Source organism: Balearica regulorum, chromosome 14, assembly GCF_011004875.1.
Source record: "Balearica regulorum gibbericeps isolate bBalReg1 chromosome 14, bBalReg1.pri, whole genome shotgun sequence".
Lineage (NCBI taxonomy): Eukaryota > Metazoa > Chordata > Aves > Gruiformes > Gruidae > Balearica > Balearica regulorum.
Genome location: NC_046197.1, coordinates 3,462,994 through 3,489,932, shown reverse-complemented (window position 1 = coordinate 3,489,932; position 26,939 = coordinate 3,462,994). Strand labels below are relative to the sequence as shown.

The window sequence follows — 26,939 nt, the reverse complement described above, 5'->3', positions numbered from 1 at the left end:
GGAATTAGGTCCATTTTACAGATGGGTATATGAAGTGTAGAAACTGTAAAGCTTACGCTAACTTTGCACAACCAATTTGACACACAAAAGACTCCTCCTAACTTCAGTTGCAGCTTAGTTTGCCAGACTTTGCCAATGAAGAGGGAAGAGAGCAAAGCCCTATAGCAAAGAGCTCTTTAAAGAACATAAATTAAATTCCTACTCTGAATTACTCTCCAGGGGAATCTGCATGCGAGAGGCAAGCTACCCTCGTTAAGGGCCTAAAGATAAGTAGCGTCAGCACCAATCCTCATGCAAATTGCCATTTCTAAAAAGTTGTTTATATTTTTTTGTTCAGCATCATGACAAAACAAAACTAATCCAGATTTCCAGGTTCTTTCAACTGTCTAACCAAGACAATCTCCTTTTTTTTCCCTACCCACATCATCTTGTTTCTTTTACTCTAAATTTACACCTTCTGAAACAAATGAGGCAATTGCGTCACACAAACAACCCCAACGCAATCCAGATTTATTTCCACAGCAGCTTCATTCCCTATAGTAAACAGGTAGGAGGTAGAAAAAAATAGCACACGGTCATAAAAGACTGTGATTTAAACATCATACTACAAAGTACACGTGTGAAAGGGTCTAATTTATTGTTGCAGTTTTATATGTAACATTTTCTAACTGTTGAGTCTTGCTTTTCTTAGGTGGATATTCTTCCAGGGTACTGAACAAATGCTGTGGGATTAACAGAGAAAACAGAAATATGAAAAAGAGAAAGCTGTTAAATGCAGAGACATGCCAGTCTCGGATACAAGTTGTTGGCGATCAACAATTTGTCGTCTTTGCTTATAGCTCAGTAAAAATATGTCAAAGCTCAGATTTTTGTTCCTGTAGGTCATATGAAAGTTCCCATGATGTCAGCGAGCTTTTTCTATAAAAGCCTAAGATAGCGACCCTTCAGAGCAGCAGTGTGAATATGATGGTGATGGTTTTGCTGTTTTGGTTTGGTTTCTTTTCCTGTAGGTGAAGACGAGGATGAATTTGAGAATTTCATGCTCCCCCTCACAGTTTCATTTGAAAGTGTGACTCAGATATTCAGCAGTAGTTTTGAACAAGAAGAAGCAAAGGTAGGTTTATTTCAGTTGTGGGGAAAGAAGTTGTTGATGGGAAAAACTAATAGTGAGGCAAGCGTTTAGCAACAAGCTTGTCATCTCTTCTGTCTGTCTCTCTGTACATGCCGGTATACTTATAGATGTGTACAGGTATAAATATACATATATAATTAGGCACATAGACAGTAGAGATACAAAGGCTGCAAATGACTGTCCTAAATAAACTTTGTACAAGGATTTTACAAAGGCCTTGGGATTTTTCAGGGCTTTGCAGATCGAGTGACCCCACTTGATCCCCATTTATAATCAAAGGGACAAATTTGTCTTCAGTGATAGCTTCTCTCTCTCATATGTACTATTCCCCTTTGCCATGCAAGCATCCTGTTTGTGTACATTAACATATTTATTTGGGGGTATGAGGAGACATGTTGTAGCACACTTGATAAAACACTGCTGCTTTAAAGTATTTTTTCAAACAAGAATTTATTATATAAATCAAGACTTTATTAAATGGCTGGGCATATATGTATAAATAGGAACTGGTCTTGAAGTATTGCACCCTTAAACTGAACAAAGTGATTAGGATAACTGATAGCTAAATAAGGTTTTTATGTGCCTGTGGGAGCCATATTAGGATTGATTTGACAAGTCAGTTCAGCTGTGGCAACAGTCATAATATCTAACACAACATTATGTTTTATTAGTAAAATCCTTAAGTGTAGCAAGCTGTTTGTGTCAAAACAACTGTATATTTTTAGGGAAGAAAAAGACTTGCTAGATGCAAGCTGCATCATCAGGAATGATAATATATTAGAGCGCTATTGCATTAAAGAGATCCCCTCCTCCTGTCACGGAATAAATAGTTAACAATGCACACCGGAGCGCTCGCTTCAGCCACGCAGGGTGATTATGAAGAAACCCTAACAGTAGTTTTTAAGTCGCTCTTTTAAAATACGATGGAAACTTAAATACTGCATCATCATATTTTACCCACTTCCTTTCATAAGAAAATAAACAGATATGCTAGAAATATTTAGTAAATAATTTGTCTGCAGTACATCACTGACATTACCCGAAGATGTATGGTTCAAAATAATCGCTTGAATTAAGCTAATATTTTTTAAAAAACAGTGTTCAACACTGTAATTCACAGTGTTGTTCAACAGTGTAATTTCAACAATTACTTAATTCTAGTTTCCTCTGTTGTTGCTTTCTGTATTTAATTTTAGTAACTTTTCATTTCTTAAATATGTAGTTCATCTGTCTTGGATTAACCTCTCATATCTTCAAGTTATAAATCCTAAAAATCAGAACGGAGGTCATTTGATAGCATTACTCTTTCTGTAGGAAACTGTATTTATCTCATGTGAGGATTGAGTTTATTAAAATAATTTTGCCATTGTCCGGTCTGGTTTGCTTGAAACCATCTTAGCAGAGAAATTTTAATGGAGTGCCAGTGATATATTCCTAAACTAGCAAGTTCTTAACGACCCTGGAAAGTGACTGCTTGATTACACTTTAACGGTATTTGCAAATAAAATCACAAGTAATTAAGGGGAAATCTCCAGGCTTTTGAGCAAGTTTGATGCATGATAACTGCCTGATTCAGCTTCATCTAGAGTAATGCTGTGTAGACAAGAGCTACTGAGATCAATAGCAACATAATGATAGTGGCAGAATTAAGTGAGTAACCTGAGAACTGTGTCTTCAAAATGCATGCAGCTGCCACAAGCCAGGGCCACACAGTGCACTCCGTGCTTCCGTCCTAAATGTTCATCAAAAGACGCCCTGCAGGAAAATGGAGTTAGATGCTCTTTATTGCTGATCGTGTCTCTTGCCACATTTATCAGGGAAATTGGATTAGCAGTTGGCAGCTGCAGGTAGACAAGGTTCTGCAGTGATTAAATATGCAGCTTGGCTGCATTTGTTGTGACAGACCTTTAGTAAATTCTACTGTAAGCACCATCTGTCTAATTTGTATAAAGAAAACTTGGTGCTTTAAGCTACTGATAAAGAACTAAATCTGTTGCTTTATCATAAACAAAACTTTTGCTCTAAATTCTCTTAAACGTAATTTATTAGGTTAAAGCTATTTTTCTATCACGATGAATAAATAATACATGCAAAAGTGCTTTCAGGTACTTCATTTTGCAAGTACTGAAAACAAAAACAGTTCAGTTCTACAATAAAATGCTTAGTATTCCGATCCACAGGGAGATGACACTGTTAAAATATCACTATGAAAATGGTCCAGGACTGCCAAATTCATTTAATTTGTGGTTTTTACTAGGACTTTCTAACTGGCTAGGGATTTTTAGGTTTTTTTAGTATTTCTGAAATACACCGTTGAAAAACAGTCACAACAAGGGAGCTCGCTCTTTTTAAAATACATTTGTAATCATTAAATCTGCATACAAAACATATGTTTAGGTTTTTTTCCAGGGAGATCAGATATAATTGAAGAAGGCTTAAGTAATTACATGCTTTGCTTTCCTTTTTTTCTTCATCTTGTGGTTTTTTTCCTTCTTCTTTTCTGCTTCCTTCTTCACATATTTATATTAATAGGAAAAATGTCCAGTATTAAAACGGTGGCTAATTTTCTCCTAAGAATGTCCAGGTTTTTCTCGACAATCCAGTTCAGTAATCTATCGACTGGGTAGCCGGAATCTCAGTAGTACTTTGTTTATAGTTGTGACATCATCAGATTTGCTAGAAACACATGAAAAAAAAAAAGGATCTGAGGAAAAAGCAGTTAAATAGCAACATGCTATCTTTAGCTGGTTTGTAGAAACTCCATGCTGTTAAATTATTTAAAATCCTTGATTTTCAGCTTGCACACATTAAAAGTTTTCACACTAAGTGCCAAATGTTGCAAACAGCACTTTAACAGAATGATTTTGCTTTGATCCCTGTAGCAGTTCCTGAATAATTTATCACAGGTTATTGCCTTAATTCTGGAGAGGGATAGAGCAATAAAGGCAGATGAAAACACTCCAGTTGAAACACCTTGGGGCCTGCTCATTCCTCTGACACGGCTCTTTTGTTGGAACTATTTAGAGGTTATTAAGACGTGTCTCCAGAATTAAGAGTATGCTGTAAGGATGAAGACAGCCATCTTAATTCTAAAGACAAAGCGCAATGACCCTTCACCTTTTTTTTCCTTTGTTGTTATTATATAGTAGAATTATGAGGGTAATATTATAGCTGCACCCAGTAGTGCCACTATACTTAAGGGTCTGTCAGACTTTCCATTACAAGCCCCGGTTTGGGGGTGGGTGGCGTGAGTAGTCTCGTCTGTTTTAAATTGCGTTAGTCAGACGCTTGGCACATGTTGGCAAGTCAGAGGGGGTTTTCTGTGAATATTTAAATCCTCAGCTCCTTTCCTTGGAACAAATCCCTTGAAAAATCTTCTTCGGGACTTTGAAACAAAATATTTGAATTTGGTTTAAAAATTGCTTGGTTTTCATTAATCTTCAGTAAACCTATCGCTGACATTCAGGGAAGAATATTTGGAAACCGAAATTTCAACAGAATTGTTTCGTTAGCAAGAAAGGCGATGTATAAACCCACCTACGACTGGCATGCTCCTCTTGCTGTGTTTCTTGTATTTGCTGTTCTTCGCTCCTCAGCTTACTCGTTCTGCAGTTGCTGGTGGTGGTATTAACTGTCACTTTGCCCCAGAAATGGCTGGTGTTCGGCCGCGAATGAAGCGGTGGCTTCGTGTATTCTTCAAATGACTCTGTTAAGTTTGCAAAGCACGTCGAATCCCGCAGCATGCCAGACAAAAGTAGATGTATAAGGGTATAACGTTGTTTGTCATTGATAGGTTTTTATGTACCTACGTTATTTTGAAAATTCATAATGGGCTAAAACTAGACTGTTTGGGGATTTGGGGGATTTGGAGGGAGGGTCTTGCTAAATGTGACATAAGCGAGCATGGAATCTGGGGTGATTTTTGCTTCTGGTAGAGTTTAAAGGTGTTTTTACCAGTGACTTAAACGGATCAGGATTTATCTCAGGATTCTGTAGGCTATTACGGAGGCTGTTCAGATGTTGCCAGCTTTCAGAAGTGTTACGTTATAAAGTTGAGTTCCGATGGCTAATATCTAAATCAGAGTTTACTGGGATTTTACAAGACAAGAATATTATGGTGCCTTGTAAATTGAGGTGATTTATTAAGAATAGTGTGGTTAATGGTATGGGCTTTTTAATGAAAATACCTGAGTTTAAAGAATAGAAAACCAAGAAATGTAGTTTATGCAGTAGTAGTTCTCCTTTCTTTAGAATTCAGAGTCAAATGATGTCTGAAATTCCCTGGTGTTTGCATAGGTTCACAGAAATCTGGGACCATAGTTTGAAGAAAGTTGCACATCTACTTTTATTAATAGTTTTTAAAGTCTCACAACCAAACTGTTCCTTAAAAATATTTGCAAAAGAATGTTTTCTTACAACCAGGCTTTTTTGTAAAGACAGAATAAGCATGTTAGAGGAATCTGGGTTTGGCTGGTTGTCTTTTTCTAATCCATGTTCTAGAGACCACTGTGAGATGGTGAGCTCTTTCTCTCCGAGCGTATCCTCAAACAAAGGCAAGTTCGTGTCTTGCCAGGGGCTGTCGCTCCCCTTCTTCCCCGCTCCAGCCTTTCCTTTGTGCAGTCTTGCTTGTCTCCTTTTTTTGTGGCTAGAATGGGCAAAGGAACCACAATCAATCTGGAAGATTTCCACTTCCCTGTAAATATTGTTGCACCTGTGTATCCCTTCGGAAAGAAGGACAAAGTGTTGCTGCCGAGTTCTTTTAATTGTGTATGGTTCGATCACCACGTGTGCTAAACAGTTATTTTCTGCGTGGACAAAACAGCACGCAAAGTATGAAAATACAGATGAATATAAAGTTAGAATTTTATATTGCATCTTCTTGGTATTGAACACTTCCTCTCTAGTGATTTCAGAGTCCCATTAAAGTTAATGAGAGTTGAGACCTCTCAGCATCTTGCAAGTTCAGGCCGTTTCAGTGCACAACAGAAAGGAAATGCAAATATTAAAATACTCCTAGCAACCTCACCAGTGTTTTGTAGAGAACTCAATTTATCCTTGGATGAATCTATGTGCGTGCCATCCAAGTCAGTTGGACTAATGGCTCTGTATATGAAAAGTAGAAATTAGCCCTTGTGTAAGATTACATTTAGCAGTTTAACAAGGCATCAGCCATAATTTGCTCTTTATGTGATCAATTAAAATTAATATGTGAATCTTACCTTTTGTATTTCTCAGCACTATAAATATTACAGTGTTAGCACCAAGTGGCACATTACTGAAAACTCTGCTTTTAGAGAGAGAACTCCTTGCTGAGGTTTTTTTTGTCATGTTTCGTGATTTTTTTTTTTACCAGACTCTGCAGTATTGTGGTCTTTTATTATGGGGGGAAAAAAAAAAATACAAATCCCACCTGCAGCACATGGATAAAATTTATTAAAACTACTTAATTATCAAAAAATAATACATTCCAGTAAATTGAAAACTTTGTTTATATTGTTAAAATATTTTTCATTCACTAGTGTTGCTTATTGATGCCTATTAATTACCCTGAAAACATCCCTTTAGTAGAGGCTAATTATCTATGCATAAAACATGGTCTGCGTTTGTGCTGGAAGGATTCTGAAGCCACACTTCAGTCATTAAAGGGAAAAAAAAATTCATCACGGAACTAGTGTTGAAAGAGATTTGCATGGTTCTCTGTAAACAAAAAAAGTCGCTTGCTGAAGAAACCTGACTTGGAAAATTACTTTAAAAAAAACAAAACCAAACCAAAAGATATGTTAAAATAACAGTACAATGAGAATCTCAGTGCAACCTTAATTGTAGCTTGTTATGAGTATCAGTTAGTCTTACACCTCATTCAAAATATTACAAGCTTAAATTAACATTTTATTGTTATTGTTAATTTAAATATATTAATACAGGAAGCACTTTTAAACTTTAATACAAAGTATTCCTATATTTTGTTTTAATTTGCATTATTCATTAGGATAGCATATCGAATAATCAAAAGCATTTCCTAAGCATTTTGCTAGTGTTACCACTATAAAACCTGTGGAAATCTTGTTTGTTAAAAGAATCTTTGTGTTTTCTATCCCCCCCAAAAAAAAAAAAAGATTTGAGCGAGACATTTAAACTAATGAATCAAAATCAGATATGCGGTCATTATTGGCTGATTATTACTCCATCTGCTCTGTGCTAACGTGAAAATCAATTACTGTGTCTCTTTCCCACTGACAGCGTATGTTGATCGGGCTGGCAAGGGATCTTCGAGGGATTGCCTTTGCACTGAACACAAAGACCAGCTACACCATGCTGTTTGACTGGATGTATCCTTATTACACGATGACAATACCAGCTCTGTGCACAGAGGGATACCAGGCCCCTTGCATTAGTTTAATAGTATGGCACAGTGGGGAAGAGGAAACAAAGCTAAATGAACTAATGTGTAATCAGCTAAAATTACAGCACAATGGCAACCATGCAGTTAACTGGGAAGGACCACAGAGAGGTCACTTTTTTGTTGTGTCACACTACTAATCTAGAAAACATACCCAAGTGGGTTTCTTCCCTTCGTAAATCTGTAATGTTTTCATAAAAAAAAAAAAAAAAAAGCTGTGTCTCTAACTCCAAACACAATGTACCTACATTTGTTTTAACATCAAAAGTGCTTAAAAAATACTATACAAGTGCTATCTGGGGAGATTTCTCTCTCTGGTATGAATCATGTCTTTAATTTAGTCAGTTACTTTCTATTTATGTCGCCTCTATTAATATCACAACACCTGCAGTCTTCTTGATCCAGAAGAAAATGGACATCTGAAAACAAAATCAAAATCTTTAGATTGTAGCTTTCTTCAGTAAGTAATGATAATGGAGCTCTATTTACTTTAAATATTGTGTACGTTTCTATGCTATCAAATACAGTAATACTCATGGGTATTTTCTTAATGCTATAGAGAAATGGTTTGTATTTTTAGAAATACAGTAGCTGTAATTCTCTCTTCAGGTACACAGTTGTATTGGTAACAAACTGCTGAAATACATAGTGAGGTAACTATGAAAATATTTGTTTTATAATTTAGATCTCACAAAGCAATGGAAGTTAATTATGTAGTTGTTTATTTTATGGACAGAAAAAATAACATTCAGGTACAATTACGTGCTTTACTAGAAATCAAGCTTTTATTTTAAGTAAAAAATGAAACCCAACTACTGTTTGCTACTAATCTTCCTGGTTAAGAGAGAGGAACGCATCGATATAGAATTGCAACTAGGAAATTAGCCTTTAAGGACTGAAAGGCTGTACAGCAGAGCCTGGTACGATCTGATTGCCGTCCTGTGTGGTGGGTAGCAGGATCCTGAGGACCATTCACATGAGCCCTATTTAAGTCCTGCGCAAGCCTGCAGTGATTCTGTCGATGTGCAGGCTCAGCTTGCAGAAAATACGTCCAAAACATAAAGCAGCGTAATCTTTATTTCTCTTAAAATCAGTGGAAAGCATCCCTTAATTTCAGTTTTAGAGGACTGGAGAGGAAAAAAACAAACACACGCTACCACCCTACTGAAGCCAGACTGTGAATTAGCATCTCATTTTCTAGTGGGCACCATTGGGTCCATTTAACTTCGTTAGTACTGTTTGTGCTGGTGTTACCCTAAAACTTAATAATAAAATCAGGAAGATGTGTAAAAGCAGATCAGTGCTGCTTCCATTTCAAATTCTTTTTACTTTGTTTTTCCTGGTACAGCATGAGCATCATGCTCTGCTCCTGTGCAGAACTGCAAATCTCCGGTTGGAGGAGGAGGGATAACAAGAGACTTACCTCCTCTCCGGTTGAATGAAATGGATTTATCCATGGAGGTGGTTTTTTATACAGGAATCCAGAATGTGTAATCCTCAGGACCCTTTCCTGAAGATTTTTTTTTTTTTTAATTAATTTATTCTTTCCAGTTTAGGAATTAAGTTTATTTCAAATAAATCAAAACAGCCTCCAACTTTTGGATTTCATTAGTCTGTATTAACAATAAAAATAGATCAAAATGTAGCTTTGCGTGGAATTCAAAGCTCAGACTTTCTCACGGGTTTTTTTTCCCTTCAAAATTTTCAAAATTTTTTTTTTCCTCCTCACCTTTGGCTATAAAGGGTAAGTCCGTGCTTCTGTTCAGTGGATTTCACCTCATTTGGCTGAGTCCAGCTTCATCCAAGTATCGATCCAAAGCATTATTGCAGAATAAGGTGCTATTATAACAACTCTTATTTACTGTATCTAAAGACAGAAAGATAAATGGGAGGAGAAGGGAGGGTCAGATGCCAATTTTGTCATACAAAGTTTAAGTATGCTTTGATTAACATATTTCTTTTGTAGTTTCAAATCTGTCATCAGAAAATTGTTTTAATAGCAAAGAAAAGCTACTTTTCAAACAGATTTTATTCTGTTATGTTTGAAGTCCTAGTATTTCAATACTGAAAATGGCAAATACAGAACAGTAGCCAAAATAAATCCGATTTACTTGCATTTGTTCAATAAATAAACAATACAGAGAGGCATAAAGGGATAAAAGGCTAAGCTTTTAATATGCCGTAAGAGGATGTTGGTTCTGTATTGAAGACTATCAGAAATAGTGACTTGTAAATCCCTGGTAGAAGAATGTGTTGATAAACTTCTCAAGTGATTGCAGGAAATATTTTGGGTCTAAGCCCCGTCCTAACAAAACAAATTACGGTCGGTAATCTCTCACCTGAGAGATGCTTCTCTTTTTTTTCTGATCGCTATGTTTAGGATTTAAGTTTTGTCCAGTAGATGGCAAAACCGAGCAGAAATAATTTCTTTTAAGTCCTTTCGGTCCGGGGAGGGGAGGGGATGGGGGGAGGCACGGGGGACACCGTTGTATCTTGTATTTTACCATTCTGATGGGAGTTATTAGGATTGTGGTTTAGAGGTGAGTCGTCAGGTATGCTGAAGCTGCGCTAGATTGCCAGATAGGGCTGTTTTGTAGCAGGCTTGCTTATACTAATTGAGTTTCTCTAGCAAATCAGGCTCCTTGGAAAAAGGCCAAAGGCTTTTCATAATTGTATTGACAAGAAAATGAATATGATAAATGATGTTCATTCAGCCGAGACAAGATTTATAGTTTTCCTCTGGCAAGGGATGAAGAGAAAATACTTATAATAATAGTAAAATTTGTTTTAAAGTTGTATTAGGTGATCTCTCGAAAGACTTCATTAAAATATTTCCAAATATTTTAAGCAGCTTCAGGTGTTAAGTATAGCATCTTCCCAAAGTATCCGGTAATGAAAGATGAAGAAAAACATCACACAAACAAACAAAACAAAACAAAAAACCCCAAACCCTGGATATGAAAGTCATTTATTCTTCCTGAAATATTGATATGTCAAGCTGTCAATGACGATTCCAGTGCCACAGCTTTGGAAAGTTTATTTGCCTTTTGTATTCATAACGTGTGGTCTCTGTAATTTGTAGGTCAGTCCTGAACGTGTAGGTGTGGCCTGAAAAAACCCGTATACCAATTTGGGTAGAATCAAACCCCGTTTTTCTTAAAATTCCGTACTATTTCATTCTGCTAGTTACTTCAAGACTGCCTGGATAAGATGTTGAATGTTTAATCTGTTCTCTTCCATACTAATATCAGACTGTAGTCTAAGGTCCTTGGTCTCGCAGTCAGATACGTCCGTGGAGATTCAGTTGTGAGTTGAGGGTAATATCCACTTTTTTGTTACTTTCATTTAGTGTTTCTTACAGTTAGGTGGTAACCCATAGGCAATTTTTCCTGTGTTCCTCCCAGCTGATTCTCAGTATTTAATGACTTCTGTTGTCTGTAAAAGAAGGTTGCAATAAGAAAATGGGTTGCAAGAATTAAATTATTAGGTTGGCTCAGAGTTGCAGACAGCTAGATAGCACACAAGGTATATGCGTGAGTGCATGAAATTGGCTGCCTATATAAAACTATCCGTGTATAGATACATAGGCACTAAGTTTATAGACAAGTGGTCTGCCTTTGAGATGTTTTATCTAGTGGTCATTTAAAAGTTCCAGTTGACCTAGATATTCGGATGCTACCTCAGATGTGGATCACTAGAACAAGCACAACAATCTCGTCACAAAACTGCCATGTTATGTATTTATCCAAATTCGTATCATATTTCTTAACAAAATAAAACCACGTGCAGCAATAAGATGGCTTGTTCAAATTGATTCTGCTTCGGAAGAACTAAATTTTTAAGTTTATATGTTTTAAGGATTCAGGATTAGGTACAAACCTGAAAGAGCTCAACAAAGAGCTGTAGGGATTGAAGTTTCCTAATCACAAAGAAGAGGTGAACGCATTTTCTTGTGAAACAAGGCTACCTGATCTGTAATCTGTGATAGCTGTTAAGCTGTTATTGCCAGTTGCATTGATTCAAACCTCAGTATCGGTTTTTGTAGTTTGCATTCCTTGGAGCTCGAACCGAGTGGTCAGGTTAAGTTCATGACTTAGCCAGATTCCTTGAGCTTGTGGTTAAAAACACTTAAAAATAATATTCTATTTAAAACCAAGTTATTCCACTTTATTGAATTTATTAAAAACATAATAAATTGCTGAAGCCTTTCTGTTGACCCTAGCTTTTATAAAATTTGAGTATAGTCTCCAGTCTTTCCTTGTCAACGAATGTAGACTCAATGCTGGAGTTTTTGAATTAGGGTAGCTAATCATCTTGGCTATACTGCTGACTTACATTTTGGTTGTAAAGTTTAGCTGTCAAGTTACTCTCTTCGCCATGAAATCTGAAAAGGAAATAATTGTTTTCTACCCCGCAAAAATTCCTCAGCGGGGCTTTGCAGCATTGCGCCATCTCTCTTTGTGTACCTGAGGCTACTAGAAGGCTGAGGAAGAGCATCACTTAGGAGAATTAATAGCATAGTTCAGTTCTGGACCTTACACGGCGTCTGCGGCATTTTGAGTATATTGACCATCCTCTGCTGAGAGTGAGCTGGATTGGAAGTCCACCTCAGAGAAAATGGAACTGGCACTAGTGAATTTTTAAAGGTGTGTGGTGGCATGGATCATCTCTGGCCTTTCAGGACATTGTAGGCAAGTAGGATTTGAATTTAAATCCCAGTTTATTACTGGATAACTCTCCATGGTATGTTTAAGTCTAGTGTGTCTGATTTAAAATGTGAAGAACCTCATAAAGGAGAGAGAAACAAGGTCTAAGAGTATATTTCACATGTCAGCCTCTTCCGCTGTATATAGTTTACGCCTGCAGTGCCTCGAGCAGCTGGCAGCAGACATGCCCAAGTCTTGAGATGCCCCAGCCAGCCAGCCAGCAGTAGCCAGAACGCCTTCCATCTGTCTACACGGCGCTGCCATTCATCAGCAGTGCTCTCTCTGACGGCTTTGGCCTCCACCAGAAGAGCTGTAGCGAACTGAGACATGACTGTGTCTATGCAGCCTAGAAGTGCGTAAACCTTTACGTATTTCAGACCTTTATTTCAGTATCCCATGCTGCGTGCTGTATTCTGCTTTGTAAGATGCACAATAGTTACCTTTATTATCTGAATAGGCAACAGCGTTTTCCTAAGAATAGCCACTATTTCTCGTGGTTAAATAAAGCAGAATTATATGACGTGAAACAAAGTTAAAAATGAAAAATAAGTTTATTATTAAACAAAACCATTGACTAGATTGGCTGGATCATGTTTTAATAGCAAATTGAATAGTTAAAATCTTTTGCTTCAATATTAAAAAACTTGTTTAATTCTTTGCAGGTCAAGCTGTGCTGCCTCATTTCCATTTACCAGTCTGCATTCTTATCCAAATAAACTCTTTTTTTCAGCATGTTGAGAAAACTAGGGATCAGCTTTGTATCAAATCATTGCATGAAATATTTTGATACAGTCAGTAAGTTGTCTTTAAGTTACATTGCAGAGTCTACTAAACTTACTCTTTTCTGTATTGCGCTCCTTTAAATCCTGCTTTAAAAGAACAGATATCTCTTGGGTGCTGATGAGCAAACCACTCTCCTCAAGGAGTTCTTAGAGATCTAACTTTGCTGGTCTCCCCCACGCAGTTTGGCTGAATTCTTTTCTTGAACACTCTGAAAACAACTTCATTCAATCAGATTGTTCCCAACCATTTATATAGCAAATAGATGAGGTGGCACTGAAATCCGGGGCCCAGAATTTGCTAATGTGTAAATTTCTGGTGTTTTTAAATTAAAATGCCATTTGTGACTTACGCCATTCATTAAAAATCCAAGCTCATTTTATATACGTCCTTACAGGTTAGCTTCACATATACAAACTGTTTTCCTTCATTCCAGCCGTGGTATATTAACTGTTTCCCACTTAACCATTAATGTTTCCAAAGGATTTAGTCTTCTAAGCAGAGATGTGCTTAAATGTATAGGTTCTGGCAGTCCCTCTGTCAGAATGAGCTGCCAAGGTCTACGTCTGGCCCACCCATCTAACGGGGTGGTACAGTTTTAGGGAAAGGTGTTCCGCAAGGTGTAATTTTGTCGGTGTACTCTTTAACTCAGTTTGATGAAGATACCCTGCCTACATCTCTGTTCTGCAAAGAGCAATCGAACTGTGGTACCGTGAACCTGCGTGTACAACCCCTATCTTGAAGCTGATGGCAGAATTCATGCAAAACAGGTAAGAAGGACGTGAAAATTAGCTAAGTGACGAGTACTGTGATGCTATGCATTCTCTGTTCCAGCTTTCTGTATTTTGCTTATCCTTGTGATGCCTGGCTTTGACTTCAAGACTGCTACTTTCGTATTTTGGAACAAAATTGGCAAGCGGAGCTGAGCTTTCAGTGGCATTGTGGTGTTTTGCCAAAATGGTAGATGTTACAAAATCAGCTGGTAAGAATTAATTACAGGAATATAGATAAGAGACTACTGTGGTTTTATATTCAGCGTTAGTGGAATTGTATGCTTTAACCAGGGCTAAGGACTGACTCTAAATATGGGAAAATTGTCAAGATTTGCTGCAGGCTGAATTTTTGCCTTAAGCCACGCTGCATACATACGTGCCTGTAAATCCACAACTCCCTTTACAGTTTCTTTTGCAACTCAGCTCTTCCAGCCAAAAAATCTAATCCAGCCAGGCATCTAATACAGCAATATTTATAATCAGCGTGTAGGTAAGTTCTCCCACATCTAAAATCTCTCTGGGCTAACCAAAAAGGCCTCAGAATGATTCTGGGAGGTTATTTCAATACTTGACATTGCAGGTGATAGAATGAAATTCCTGTTTTGCCACAAGTAACAGAACGATTTATTTTGGGAAATTATCATTACGCTTGGAAATATATAGTGTACTGCCCAAAGGAAAAAAGAGATTTTTAAATGAAAAATAGATAGTTAAAGTCTCTGTGCTGGGTACCTTCGTGACCAAAGTAATTAAGAGTTTTCAGCAAAGAAAAATGTGTTCTCATCATTTCTCATTTTGCCTTGCAAATCAAACTTACAAAGAAAAAAGTATATTTGAAATTTGAAAAAAAAAACCCAAAACTTTGTTTAATCTAGTGACAGGAAATTGATGCCTTGACGTTCCAGCCTGGCTCCCAGCCAGACGCCGGCGGGTATGGTCTGCACCTCATCCCTGCGCGGCTACACAGACCTTAGGGCTGAGTTCCCGGTTTCTCGGGCGTGTTGACTCGCTTGCCATGACTCCCTCTTTGGTTTGTGTGGGCTAATTATGTTTTTTATCCCCGTAGTAGTATAATAAATTGCTGGAAGAGTTTACCCTGTCCTTATTATGACGCAATGCACAAGCAGTGTACTCTAACAGCGCTGCAACTTATTTCAAGGAGGAGATCGTTAAAGCATGAACACAGAGCTCTAATAACAGTAAACAAAAGCGAAGAGGAACTGGAACAATAAATCTTATGCAAAAGACAGCTCTTCAAGCTACTTTCCATATTCATGTTACTCCTCTACCTATTGGTATTCAGAAAATCTGTCTTGTTCCCTTCAGAAAACATCATCTGGGATGGGTTTTTTTTCACGAGTTGTGTACTGCATTAGCTTTTACAGCTTGGAATGCGTTATACAATATACTGTGACATGGTTAAAATATGTTACAGCGTATCAGATTGTGCATTATGCCACTCTGATATTGAGATGACTTGCTGGTTTTGGGGGTTTTTTGCCTCTGCCAGCCATTATAATTTTGAGCATATGGAATACACAAATGTTTTATACAAGGCACGTTTTATTCATTTATAAACACCCAGATTTCCTCCAGAGTTTGCAGCAAAGGGCCCTGCAAGTAGGCACTCAGGCAACAAAAAAAATTGGACTTGCGGCAAAGCAAGCTCCCTATGGCTGTCTCGGTGGTAGGGGTGATATGAGGAATCCACGCTTGATCAAAAGTGGACGGCTACCAGATAGATCAGCCGGGGCATGCTCTGGGTTGCGTCACTCAGTGATGACTCCTTTCCCTTTCAGGCCAAATAAACACTGAGGGTGAGTTTTGGTAAAGTTACTTAGGAGGTTAAGACCGATATTTGAATTTAGCTTTTAGGCCTGAACTAGGAGTTAGGCTTCTTTATCACAAAGACAAATTGGAAAGATGCAACGGGGACTTGGGCAAGGGCTCTGTTGCGTTTCCAGGTTGGGAACAAAGTGGTTCTCGTTGGCTTTGGTAGTACCTGCGCATCAGGGAAGACAACAGGGTGCGATCTTCTCCAGGTCTGAATGTTCATAAAAAGCGTGTGTTACAGTTGACGCTCAGAGAACCGGCTTGTGATTGCCGCAGATGTTATGTAGCAGAATAACCTGTGGGGCTTAGTTTATTTTCGAAAGCGATACAGATGCAGAAGCAGGGTCAAAGTTAGCCTAACAGCTTGGATTATGGAACCTTTGCAGCATTCTTCTGAACTGCAGGTGGGCACAAAATGTTCGTCGGTCACCGAAAGCTGTGTATGTCTTGTCTGGCCTCCTTTTCTGGTTAAAATTGTTTTGTCTTTTGTCACAGGATTGTTTCTTTGGGAACATACAGAGATAGCTAGAGTGCATATAATTGGACTGAAAGCTAGAATTAGTTTATCAAATAATTGTACTTTGTAATCAGCAAATGTTTCTTTTGTTTTAGGAATGAATCCATTGCAGTTTTCTGCTTCGATGACCATCTGAATTTTTTTGCTGTTATTTTTTTAGATCGCAACGTTTAAATTTTGATGTATCATCTCCAAATGGAATTCTTCTCTTCAGAGAAGCTAGTAAAATGATTTGTACGTATGGTAGGTATTCATTAATGTTTCCTCTGCAGTGTAATTCTTTGCCTGTCCTGTGATATAAAAATCCTGTTAGTTCAGATTGCCGAACGCTAATGGGTTTGTGGAATGCGTAGCAGGACCGTAATGTGCTCCAGCCAGTACCGTCCCTTTGTAAAGTGCCGAGCTGACGTGGCAGCCCTTTGGAGCGCGTCTCCTTTCCTCGGTCAGGGTTCATTCATGTCGCGTTGTTGCCTGTGTCGCTTTTTTAACTCCAGTGCCTGTCGTCTTGCAGCTGTAAATGTGTTTCAGTGAAGACACAAATACTCATGAGGTGTTGGATCCAGGCTGCTGATTGATAGGTGTGGGTTGATTTTATGTATTCAAATTATATTCCAGCAGTTCCAAAACATAATAGAACCATAACAGCTTTACCCTAGAGCGCTGTTAAAAGTGTTTATAATAAGTTGCTCCATTTTACTACTCCCACTCATGCACGCAACTGCAACAGGTCTTTGACACTAGCAGTTTATATTACGCTCCAACTAACTTTGTAGCTTACAGTTTTGCTTTCTAAATATTTTGAAAGGAACATTACCAAGTTTTTGTAGAGCAACCTCATTCGTAGTTTGCGTAAACAGGAGGAGCCATAAGTGTCCTGTTTCTTTTAAAGAGAGATAATTGGTGCACAGGGTTTGCTTTTACTGCATTCAGGTTGCTTTTTGGGTCTGGAAACTGTGTGTTAGATTGCTGCCTGTATAAAAGAACTTCAAATGTAATTTTGCAATCTGTAGGGCACGGAAACAGTATATGCGGAATGCATACAGCATTTACTTATGACAGGAAAAAATTACGCCCAAGTAACTCTCCTTGCAAAATCATTTTTCTATTTCTTACAATGTAGTAAGCTAGCACATTTTTTCAGCTATGTTCTTAAATAAATTTTTTAGAAGAATTAAGCAAAATAAAAATAAGGTTTTCCATGTATGAAAAGAGAAAAGGTAAACTTTTAGATTTTACTACTCAATTTCTGTTAGCTGTTGTACTTAATTGCTGTAAGCTTTCTTTTGATGATTTAAAAAAAAAAAAAAGAGTGTGGTCATGATGATGCTTCAGCCCTACTTGTCTGATGGTACCTGATCCCATTGCAGTTATATTTCCCTTTTTATTTATTTTTTTTTTATTTCCATCAGCCTTTATTCATCCACTTATGAAAAACATATCATATTGTTGGGCATCCATTCATCTCGGTTGTTGGCATCAAGTTTCTAAACCTTGCTGAGTAAACCACACTAGTTGGTTTCAACCTGCTGCTTTCCTAATTCCTACCTAAAAAACACTTTGTAAAGAAACCTTTTGCTTTCAATTGCAGCTTTTATGGTGTGTGAGTAAAATTCATAAAATCCTCAGCCCTAAAGTATTGGTAGCTCTTCTACATAAGGACCAGACGACATTTCCTGGCTCATGCTAGAATTTAATTACGCAGCGTAAAAGGAAATTTCAGGACAGTGCAGACTGAAGATTTAAAACTAAGCCGTAGAGCCACAGAGCCCGTGTCCAAACACCCGTTACCCTCTTTGTTAAATTCTGTGGAAGATACTTAAGGATGTTTGGCATCTATCTGGAGATGTGTGCCGTAGAAAGAAGTGAAATGACCACAAGAGCTTTCTCTCATGCTTCTCTTTCTTGTCTTGCATAACTGTTTTCCTATGTAAGGATGATATTTTAGTCAACACAGGTTTAAGAGGAGAACTGTCCTTAATGTCCTCCAAAAGGAAAATTTAAAATCACCTATCAACTACAAGTGGAGGAAAGATTTAGAGGTGAGAGGAAGCCTCCACTCAATGTATGGTTTGTTTAGGTTTTTTTCTGTTTTGCTTTTAAAACACATTCATATTATCATCACATCTGAAAGGATCCCATCAGTGATCTTTCTACTACTTAGGTGTGCCATTTAGAGGAATCGTTCATCTTTTCTTTTCTGTGTGTGATTACCAGTATTTATTCTGGGACTGGACTCGCTGCAAAGTCCACATGAAAGACCTCCCAGTGCAGGCGGCTGAACTGGCCACTGGGAGCAGAGATTTCAGATAATCCAGCTGGCTCTGCACTGGCACGGATGGGCGGCACTGGCCTGGCCATCGCCGTGGCTCAGCTGTGGGCGCTCTATTAAATAAACATCCAAGGTTAGTGCTGTTTCAGACTGCTACAGCTGTTTCTGAAGTGGTCACTGGCTTACAGTCTGGGAAGGTTTTACTGCCCACTATAAGCATTTTGAGATACTGCAATTAATCAGGTTTGAATGATTGCTGTTAACATTTTTAGCTTTTATCGCTAATTGCTAGTTTATGAGATTTCCATTCCGGTGTACAGAAAGATATAACTCTTCTGGAAATGTGTTGTAAGGATTCATTACTTTAGTTATGTATGATCTTTTGAACATACAAATTCCTATAAAAATATTGATATTAAGGGATTTTGCATTAATTTCAAATGCCTGCCTGAAAATTGTAATACTTCATAATTGTGCTTTTAAGGAAAACTTTAATCCATAATATTCTATGACTTCTTTTTAAGTGTATTTGTCTTTTAAGCATATGTAATCTTGGCAGATGTCTGGGGAAAAATAAACAAGTAAAGCAAGTAATGATCATAAAATTCACTTTGGTGTTCTTGAGCAATGTTTCCAGCCCCACATTCTGAAAAATTGTGTGATTCAGTTAAAAGAATGAATACGTATATGCCTTCTAATCCTTGGGTTCAGTTTTCAAGTTTTCTGTTGTGCCATTACTGCAAGTAACTTAAAATTCTGAAAATAATTGAGATTCTGATATTCAGCATTATTTTTATGGCTGAAGCATTAGAGAAAAAAATAGAAGACACACAGTAAATGTCAAGAGGTGACAACAGACAGTATGTGCTCATTCATCTTACCAGGTCAGCCAAACCTCTTGTATGTGCCTCCAGCTTCTGGTGAGCTCCTCAAAGCTGAGGACAAAGACACTTGACACTCAAGATAGATTTGATTGAAATCCATACTGTAATAATTGCCTTTTTAAACTTGAGAGAAACACAAAGTGTTGATGTGAGACAGAGGGGGGAAAAATAGAAGCAACCATCTCTTGCTTTCAGCACACTGTCCTTGTGGGAAGATCCTTCCTTTCAGGCTCAGTTGCAGTTAATCCATTGACCGAGTGGATTGCCATGAACTCTGCCCAGCCTCCTCTCATCCCTGAGAAGTTCTTCTTTCCATCGCCGGGGGACCTGGCTGTGTTTCCTCCTCTTGGCAATCCCTGTCTGAACACCAAGCTTCCAACTCTCACCTCTCCTCGCCGTGCCCTTGACAGTGAGAGTTTCCTTCCCGTAGCTCAGCAGCTCTTCAGGGAAAGACTTGGTCCCTCTCCTGCAGACAGTGTAGCATGGTTGCTCCTCTTTCTTAGAAAAACATACAATAAATGAAAATATGGTTTAATCGTATTGTACTTCCATTGGCAAGTGACATTTAAATTTGTTTCAGAACAGGACTTTTCCTTCTTCTCTCTCACAATTAATGATGTACAAAAAATGCTAGTAAAAGTATTCTTTTCAGAAATTTCACCTGCACCAAAGTAAATGTGCAAATTTCCAGTTAAGACTTAGGTCCACTGGGAGTCTTATTGCTATATAAACCTATAGGTATGTAAAAACGTGATCTGAAATATGTCTCTGTCCCGTCAACGCTTTGACAAGGAATTAGTAACTGAAGCGAGATACCATCGGGTGATTCTTCTCACCAACGTCAGCGCGCAGTGCGCTGGTCATTATTGCCGTAATGTTGATTTTTCCCAAGTCTGGACTGCACAGATCAAAGCAGTTTTGAGTAACACATGGACACTTTGCAAATATGGCCTTTTTCAGGTGATGAAAATGATCTAGGATTTATATGTGGATTTGTTTTGTGTAAACCCGGTACTGTTGTTTACATGGGAAGAACTTTGAAAGAAACGTTTGGTAACCCAGCAGGTCGCTTTCATTCTGTCTGCAGTTTTGCCAAAGTTTGTGATGTCCGTTTATGTCCGAACGGTACCTCCGTTTACTGTCTATATGTACTGCAAGATCTGTGCTTGGGCGAAAAATAGAAGGGGGAAGAAAAGGGTAGAGCTGTGTTTCTGGGCTGTGAATGTATGTGGACGTTTGTGAGTATGGATGCTGAAATCTCTTGAATTCTAGACTTAAAGCATATACACTTTTTCTCCTCTAGACTGATTTCATATGTTTGAGTGCAAAGCAGAAAAAAGTGCAAAACGCCTATTTTTAAGATATGCTAAGCATCTTCAGTTGCCAGTGAATAAAATATAAAATGTGAATTGTTTGTAGTTTTGAAAATTAGCACCTCAGCGAGTGTTTAATTCTGCTTAACAGATCCAGCTTTGCGATCAGGGTAGTACTACTCTGTTGTGTCCTGTCCTGCTCATTTATCACTGATGCAGTGCTGAAGACAATTGTAAGATGTCTTTACAAATGCTATATGTTCAAAAGATGTAAAGCCTGGCGTGGGATGCAAAAAGCACTTAGACAGTCAATTATCCTTGTTAGGACTCTGCAGCTGCTTGGCAAGGGGTGTTGTGTCTTGTCCATTATGGCTAGAGCCAGTCTGACTGAGTGATAGAGTGATTTAAAATAAACAACCGAGAGGAGAAAATTGAAAGGACTTGGAATAGTGTAGTCCGCCATTCTTCATCCCCAATATATTTCACTTTTAATTCTGGATGTACAAGTCTCCTTACTACGTGTTTTTGAACTCCCGGTTGTGTAGGAATGATGTTTCGGTGCATCTTGGGACCGTCTGTTTTTTGTTTTGTGGTTTCTTTACATTTTAGTAAACCTCTTCCCTTTCATTATAGGAGACTGACATAAAAATAATACTTTCAATATGCTGTTTTTATTTATCTACATTCTGTCATGATATACTTTGATGTAAGTTTTTAATTTTGCTTCAGCTTTCAGCTGTTGTAGCAGTTACTGCTCAAGGTCAGCGATGAGGTTAGCCACAGTAGCACAAAACAATTTCCTGTTCTCACAGCCCAGGTAGCATTTGGATGTGGATTAAATTTTACCACATTTTCCAGTAGCCAGACACAATTATTTCTAATGAGCTTTAAATTGCTTCTAGAACATGTATTTCAAAACTTAGTGTGGTAATCCATTCAGTGCCAGCAACTTCATAAGATAACAGTTCTTCTTCAAAATTTTGGTTCAAGTGATTCTTGCTGTAGAACAGGTATTTTTAATCAGCAGCTTAGCTTAAAAGTGGAGTGTTCGCGGGTCTCGGTTGCCGTTGGTCTGCTCGCCTCTCTTTTGCAGTAGCGGTTCCAGAATATATTGCTCTTCATTACCGACTCAGATTTCATAATCGGTTTCTTTTAGCAAATTTATCGTGGCGCTATGCGTGCTCCTTGTGCAGATTTGAGAGGTTTTACGCATGCTTTGTTGTTGCGGAAGCTTTAAAAAAATTAGTTTGTGAAGCTTGATCTCGCCCTTATGATTCATATTTTCCTTTCATTTTCTATACATGGCCAGTTCTTTATACTGCCCTAGCATTCTGAATGCCTGGAAAGCATACATTCAAACCCATCTTTATGGGGCAGCGGTGAATAATAAAAATAGGAAAGGGGAAGAGGCAAACCCCACTTTTTCTCTATAAACGTGATAAATTTTCACAACCTTTGTTTAATCTCACCAAAGTCTTTTTTTTATCTTCATCTAATTCACACATGTTACAAGATGATTTAGTTGTATTATTATACATAGCGCTTATTGGACTGAATTCTAGAACAAGCCCTGCATAAATGAAACTCAGCCATAAGGAAATAATTTTTATATTATGGCTTCTACTGTAAAAGCAATTAAGGAGGAGAACCGAAAGGGAAGCTGCCTGTCCTGACATGCTCCCGCATCTAGGAGGGAGTGAGGGAATGAGCTGTGCAAAGAGCTCCGGTGCATATTGCCTCGGGGATTCTGAGGCATGGTGATGTTATCTTTGGTCAGAGCATCCCAGTTTGGTTTCTTGCCGGCTTTGTATTCCCCTTCTGCATACGTGCTTTTTTTTTTTTTTTTTTTCCCCTTCCAGCTCCTTTGTTTATGTACTAAGTAGTCTTTCGGTAATGAAATGCTTGAATGCAGCCAGATTCAAGCCCTTATTTCCTATCTAGCAGTTTCACCCAGTACCTTCAACAATCCTTTGCTTATTCCTGTCAGAATTTTGTATCACCTCTGAGGCTCAGAGAGTTTAGAATTTTTGTGAGTGACGTTGCTGTCAAATGCAGGGCAAAAAGTCGTGTTAAAGGAAATTATTGAGAATTTTGAAAGTCAGTATATTTTAAGATCATGTGATACAATTTCTCCCATGTTAAGAAGAAGTGGGGGCAAGTTGGATTTTTTTTTTCATTTGATTTTTAACTCAGTAGTAACACTGAAACTTCACTGATTCGTCTCTACATAGTTTTGATTTTGACAGGAGCTATGAATTTCAAACACAATTTTTAAATTCAGCATGTCAAAGGTCACTTTTATGTTGATTTAATTTCTTTAAATTGTTTCTTTTAACAGTAGGAGTTTATAAAATTGTATTTTGGTTCTCCACTACAGGGATTATAAATGTAAGCATATCCTCAGTAGCTGAGGAGTTGTTCTTGACCTGATTCCAAGTACCTCAGTAAATTAGTTTATGTTCAGTAGTATCCATGGTGTGTAAAAATATTCCCCTGAAGCTCTTGCTAAATGTTACAAGTAGATCATTCTTTTTTTATCTAGTCGGGCATAGCACCGTATTTCATATTTTTTGCAATAACTAATGCTAAAACACTAGTCTTTGTTCTAGCACTGTGTCCCTTGAATCATAGGCGGATGGCTCGGGGCATTGGCAACAGGCACCGCGTGGTCTTTCACCTCTGCTGCTAATTTGAAATCAGCTCTTCCCACTCTTAGGCCCTTTTAAAATGAGTCCATGAACGCAGAACAGTTCTCTGTGGACTCTGCCCACTTGCAAAAAGCAGCTTTTAATCTTGCGCTGGACCCGGATTCTTCTGTCTTTTCATTGGAAGGGATGGGCACCGAATTCTCCTCTGCCGTGCCTGCCCAGCGTGAGGCAGTGCGAGGGAGCGGGGCTTCCGCCTTCCCATGCTGTGAACGCTTTGTGCTGGGTAATGGAGTTAAAGTTCTACTTGGAGGGTGATTTTTTTTTTGTGAAGTAATAAAAATGATAGAAGAGCAGCAGTCGTGGACACCGCCTAGAATTCATTTCCTAGGGTTTTTCAGCTTTTTTCCTCATCATCCGTTTTTTCCACCGACTTCCAATTAATTTCCATATTAAGTACATAATTGCCTTGTTGACAACTACTAAGCTCTTTCCATCTGTTGTTGCGTATTACACCGAGTACTTCAAGAACCTGGGGTTGCACAACGTCATGCTTGGACAGCTCAGCTATAAACTCAAGGCTGTTTTACTTTCTTGGATCCAGAACTTTGTCTTTGCTTATTTCTGAAGCTAACATCTATTTGTTTTATTAACATAGAGATTTTTAGCAGAGAATTTAATAGTGGAGAAGACCAGATAAGGTTCGTTTCCAGCACACTTACCTTTCTGTCTTGGTTTTGCCCTGAGAATTGTACTTTGTTGGCATAGTGGCTTTCGAAAATAGCGTGCATCTTCCCACTTTATCTCACAGACAGAATTTTATATTTCATTTTCTTTTTTTTCCACAGAATTCGAAATGCAGCAATCTTCTCAGTAACTAGACTAGGTCTTGTCAAAAAGATTAATGCTAATTAAGATGACCTGGCTGGGATGTCTTAAATGAGGCACTGTAGGAAGCTCAAGGAGTTTACTGAGAAATTACATTTACATAAAATTAATGTTAAGTATTACAATAAATGAATATCCAGGTACACTAGAAGACATTCTTCCTTTTCTGCTCTATTTTACTTTTCAACGGGATCTTTTGGATACCGGTTATTTTTAGTAAAACAGCAATTTAACACCATTTGCAGTGAACTTCTATGCAGTAGCAGTGACTGGAATTGTACCCTCTTCCCCAGGTACACTGTCTTCATGACTACAGCCTTTGCTCATATGACCAGTTACAGTATCAAAACCATTCTGTATTTTCATTCTTAATTTTTTTTTTAATTAGGAGGACTTGATTTTAGTTATACGTGATCATCTTTCCTCACCAAATGTTTGATTCTTCTCCTACCACACCATTCCTGCTTTTTTACAGACCCCAGTTACTACAACTAAGCAATCCCTGATCATACTCACAGTCTGTCTTTGTAAAGCTACTTTTCCTTTACAACCTGATGGATAAATTGCCTTGTACTTGCTAGAACTGGTGAACAACATTAATGTTTTAAACAGTACCTTATGCCTTTCCCTCTTTGCATTGAACAATACCAAATGGGTGACGCATTGGGTGTTTAGAAACAAAGTTTCCCCCCCTCGTTTTTCTAATGACGTGATGTAAATTCCTTGTTGTCAGTAATCAGTAACATGAAGAGAAAGGATTAAAAGTAAGGCAGGTATATGATTTTCAGGTGGAAATTTGCATGGGTAGAAAGGAGAGCTGCATGGGGACAGACCCAGTTTAATATTAAGCTTCAATATGTATTAAATACTATGCGATTTATGAGATCTGTCTCATCTCAGGCAAGTTTTGTGGGGCATTTTTTAATTGCCTGTTATAAAAAGCCAAACAGAGTTGTCGTAACTACCTCTCTCAACTGGCAGCGTCTGGCATGGTGAATAGTTAATGTAGAGTTTGCTCCTTGCTCCAAGTTGTCATCATAGCCATGACAACTAGGTGAGACACTGAAAGCAAAGAGCCACGCGTCTGAGACTATGGCCCTTTTATCTGTAGGAATACTCTTAAAACGTACAGTTTTCTCTTATTTTCCTCTAGCTAAAATTACCAAGAATGATGAGTAGTAACAGAGCGAAGACCTGGCAGTTTTGTGCAGGCCAAGCTTGCCAAGGTCATTGTCAGATGGGGTCAACCTAGTGAGGCTACTTCATGGTGGGACTGAAGGGCTTCATCTTTGCTGTGTTCATTCTGCTGGTTTAGCTCACTTTCGTTAATTACTTCAGATTAAAAAAAAATTTGTCATGAAGACAGACTAACTTTGGGGTGCTGTGAAGACGAGCATTAAATTATGACAAGATACTTAGAAAACTTGGTAATGAGGCCTTGTGAATAATTAGATTTGTACAGAGGATTGCAACGGGATCGACTGCGCTGCTGCACAGCGGATCCAAAAGTCACTATTGCCTGTTAATAGCAATAGTAAATATTTACAGTTAGCTGTTATTTTTACATTATTAACATGGATTTTAATTAAAAAGTCATTCCCATCTGTGACTGGTAAAATAGAGGCTTTTGTAATGGATGTATTTGTTTTCTGAGGGATATATTTAGTGTGTATATACATGAGCAGCCCTCCCAAGAGACCGTCATGGTAATGGATCAAAACCAGGCTTTGTTACAGCATGAGAAACTATAAAACCATGTGTTGCAACTCCGTTCGGATTAAGGAGTTCATGCTGATAGACCCAGTCGTGGTCTGGCTGTTCATCAACAAAGGGAATTCCATAGCTTGTGTCTTAAATTTTGCGTACTAATTCCTTGGTGGCTTTTAAGTTCTAGTCACGCTTACTTAACAGATCTTTGACATCAAATGCAGAAATAAATTTTCTTCCAAATAGTAATGTAAATAAAGAGCAAAAAAAAAAGTTTAGATAGTGCCATCAAAAATATTTTAGATTTGCAGCTGCTTATATAAGTTTCTTTCTTTCTTTCTTTCTTTTTATGAAAACAGGTAATCAGATCCTCTCTCTTGGGACTTTGTCAAAAGATCAGGTTTATCCGTTGAAACTCAAGGGCATTTCCATCTGTTACTCTGCACTCAAATCTGCCTTATGTGGAAATTATGTCAGCTTTGGCGTCTTCAAGTTGTACGGGGACAACCACTTTGACAATGTACTTCAGGCCTTTGTCAAAATGCTGCTTTCAGTATCCCACAGTGACTTGCTAGTAAGCAATTACTCATCTTGGGAGTCTTTACGTGAAATATGAAATAACACCACCACAGGCTTTGTATTGTTATAATGAGACAGAGGGATCTCGAACAGCTCAAATGCAGTTTTCAGTTCAGTTCCTTGAATTTGTTTATATAGTAACATCTACAATACAGGTATGACGAACCTGCCGTGTGAAACGGGAGCTTTTCTAGAATTTTCACTAGGCTCGTCGTGAGAGAGAGAAATGCAAAATTTTTTTCTTATCTGTACTTGCAAACCCATTTAAGTTGCCTGCGTGCACTGTAGAACATCCTCACAGATTCAGCCATTCTGCAATTAGTTTCAATCTGTAAATTGTCACTGTGTATTCCCCATAAAATTGAAAACTTTAATTTTAAAGTACACCATGTTCCCACTTCTCTGTGGGAAGACAACAGATCTTGCGCAGTATCAGCCTAAATTTGAACTGTGACATTTTCTTCATGACACGTTAGTTCAGAACCGTCATTTTATTGCAGGAAGGGACAAATT

General features: G+C 38.1%; 1 protein-coding gene across 3 annotated transcripts in view; it reads left to right on the top strand.

Moving 5' to 3' along the window:
* Positions 1–26,939, top strand: part of RANBP17 (RAN binding protein 17) — a 159,023-nt gene that overhangs the window by 99,499 nt on the left and 32,585 nt on the right. For 2 of the 3 annotated variants that reach the window (XM_075766415.1, XM_075766414.1), the window contains exons 19-23: positions 1,011–1,114; positions 7,373–7,461; positions 13,681–13,788; positions 16,302–16,384; positions 26,207–26,421. In XM_075766415.1, coding sequence (XP_075622530.1) covers positions 1,011–1,114; positions 7,373–7,461; positions 13,681–13,788; positions 16,302–16,384; positions 26,207–26,421 — 599 coding nt within the window. The remainder of the gene's footprint in view (positions 1–1,010; positions 1,115–7,372; positions 7,462–13,680; positions 13,789–16,301; positions 16,385–26,206; positions 26,422–26,939) is intronic. The other variant, XM_075766417.1, reaches the window with a different exon arrangement.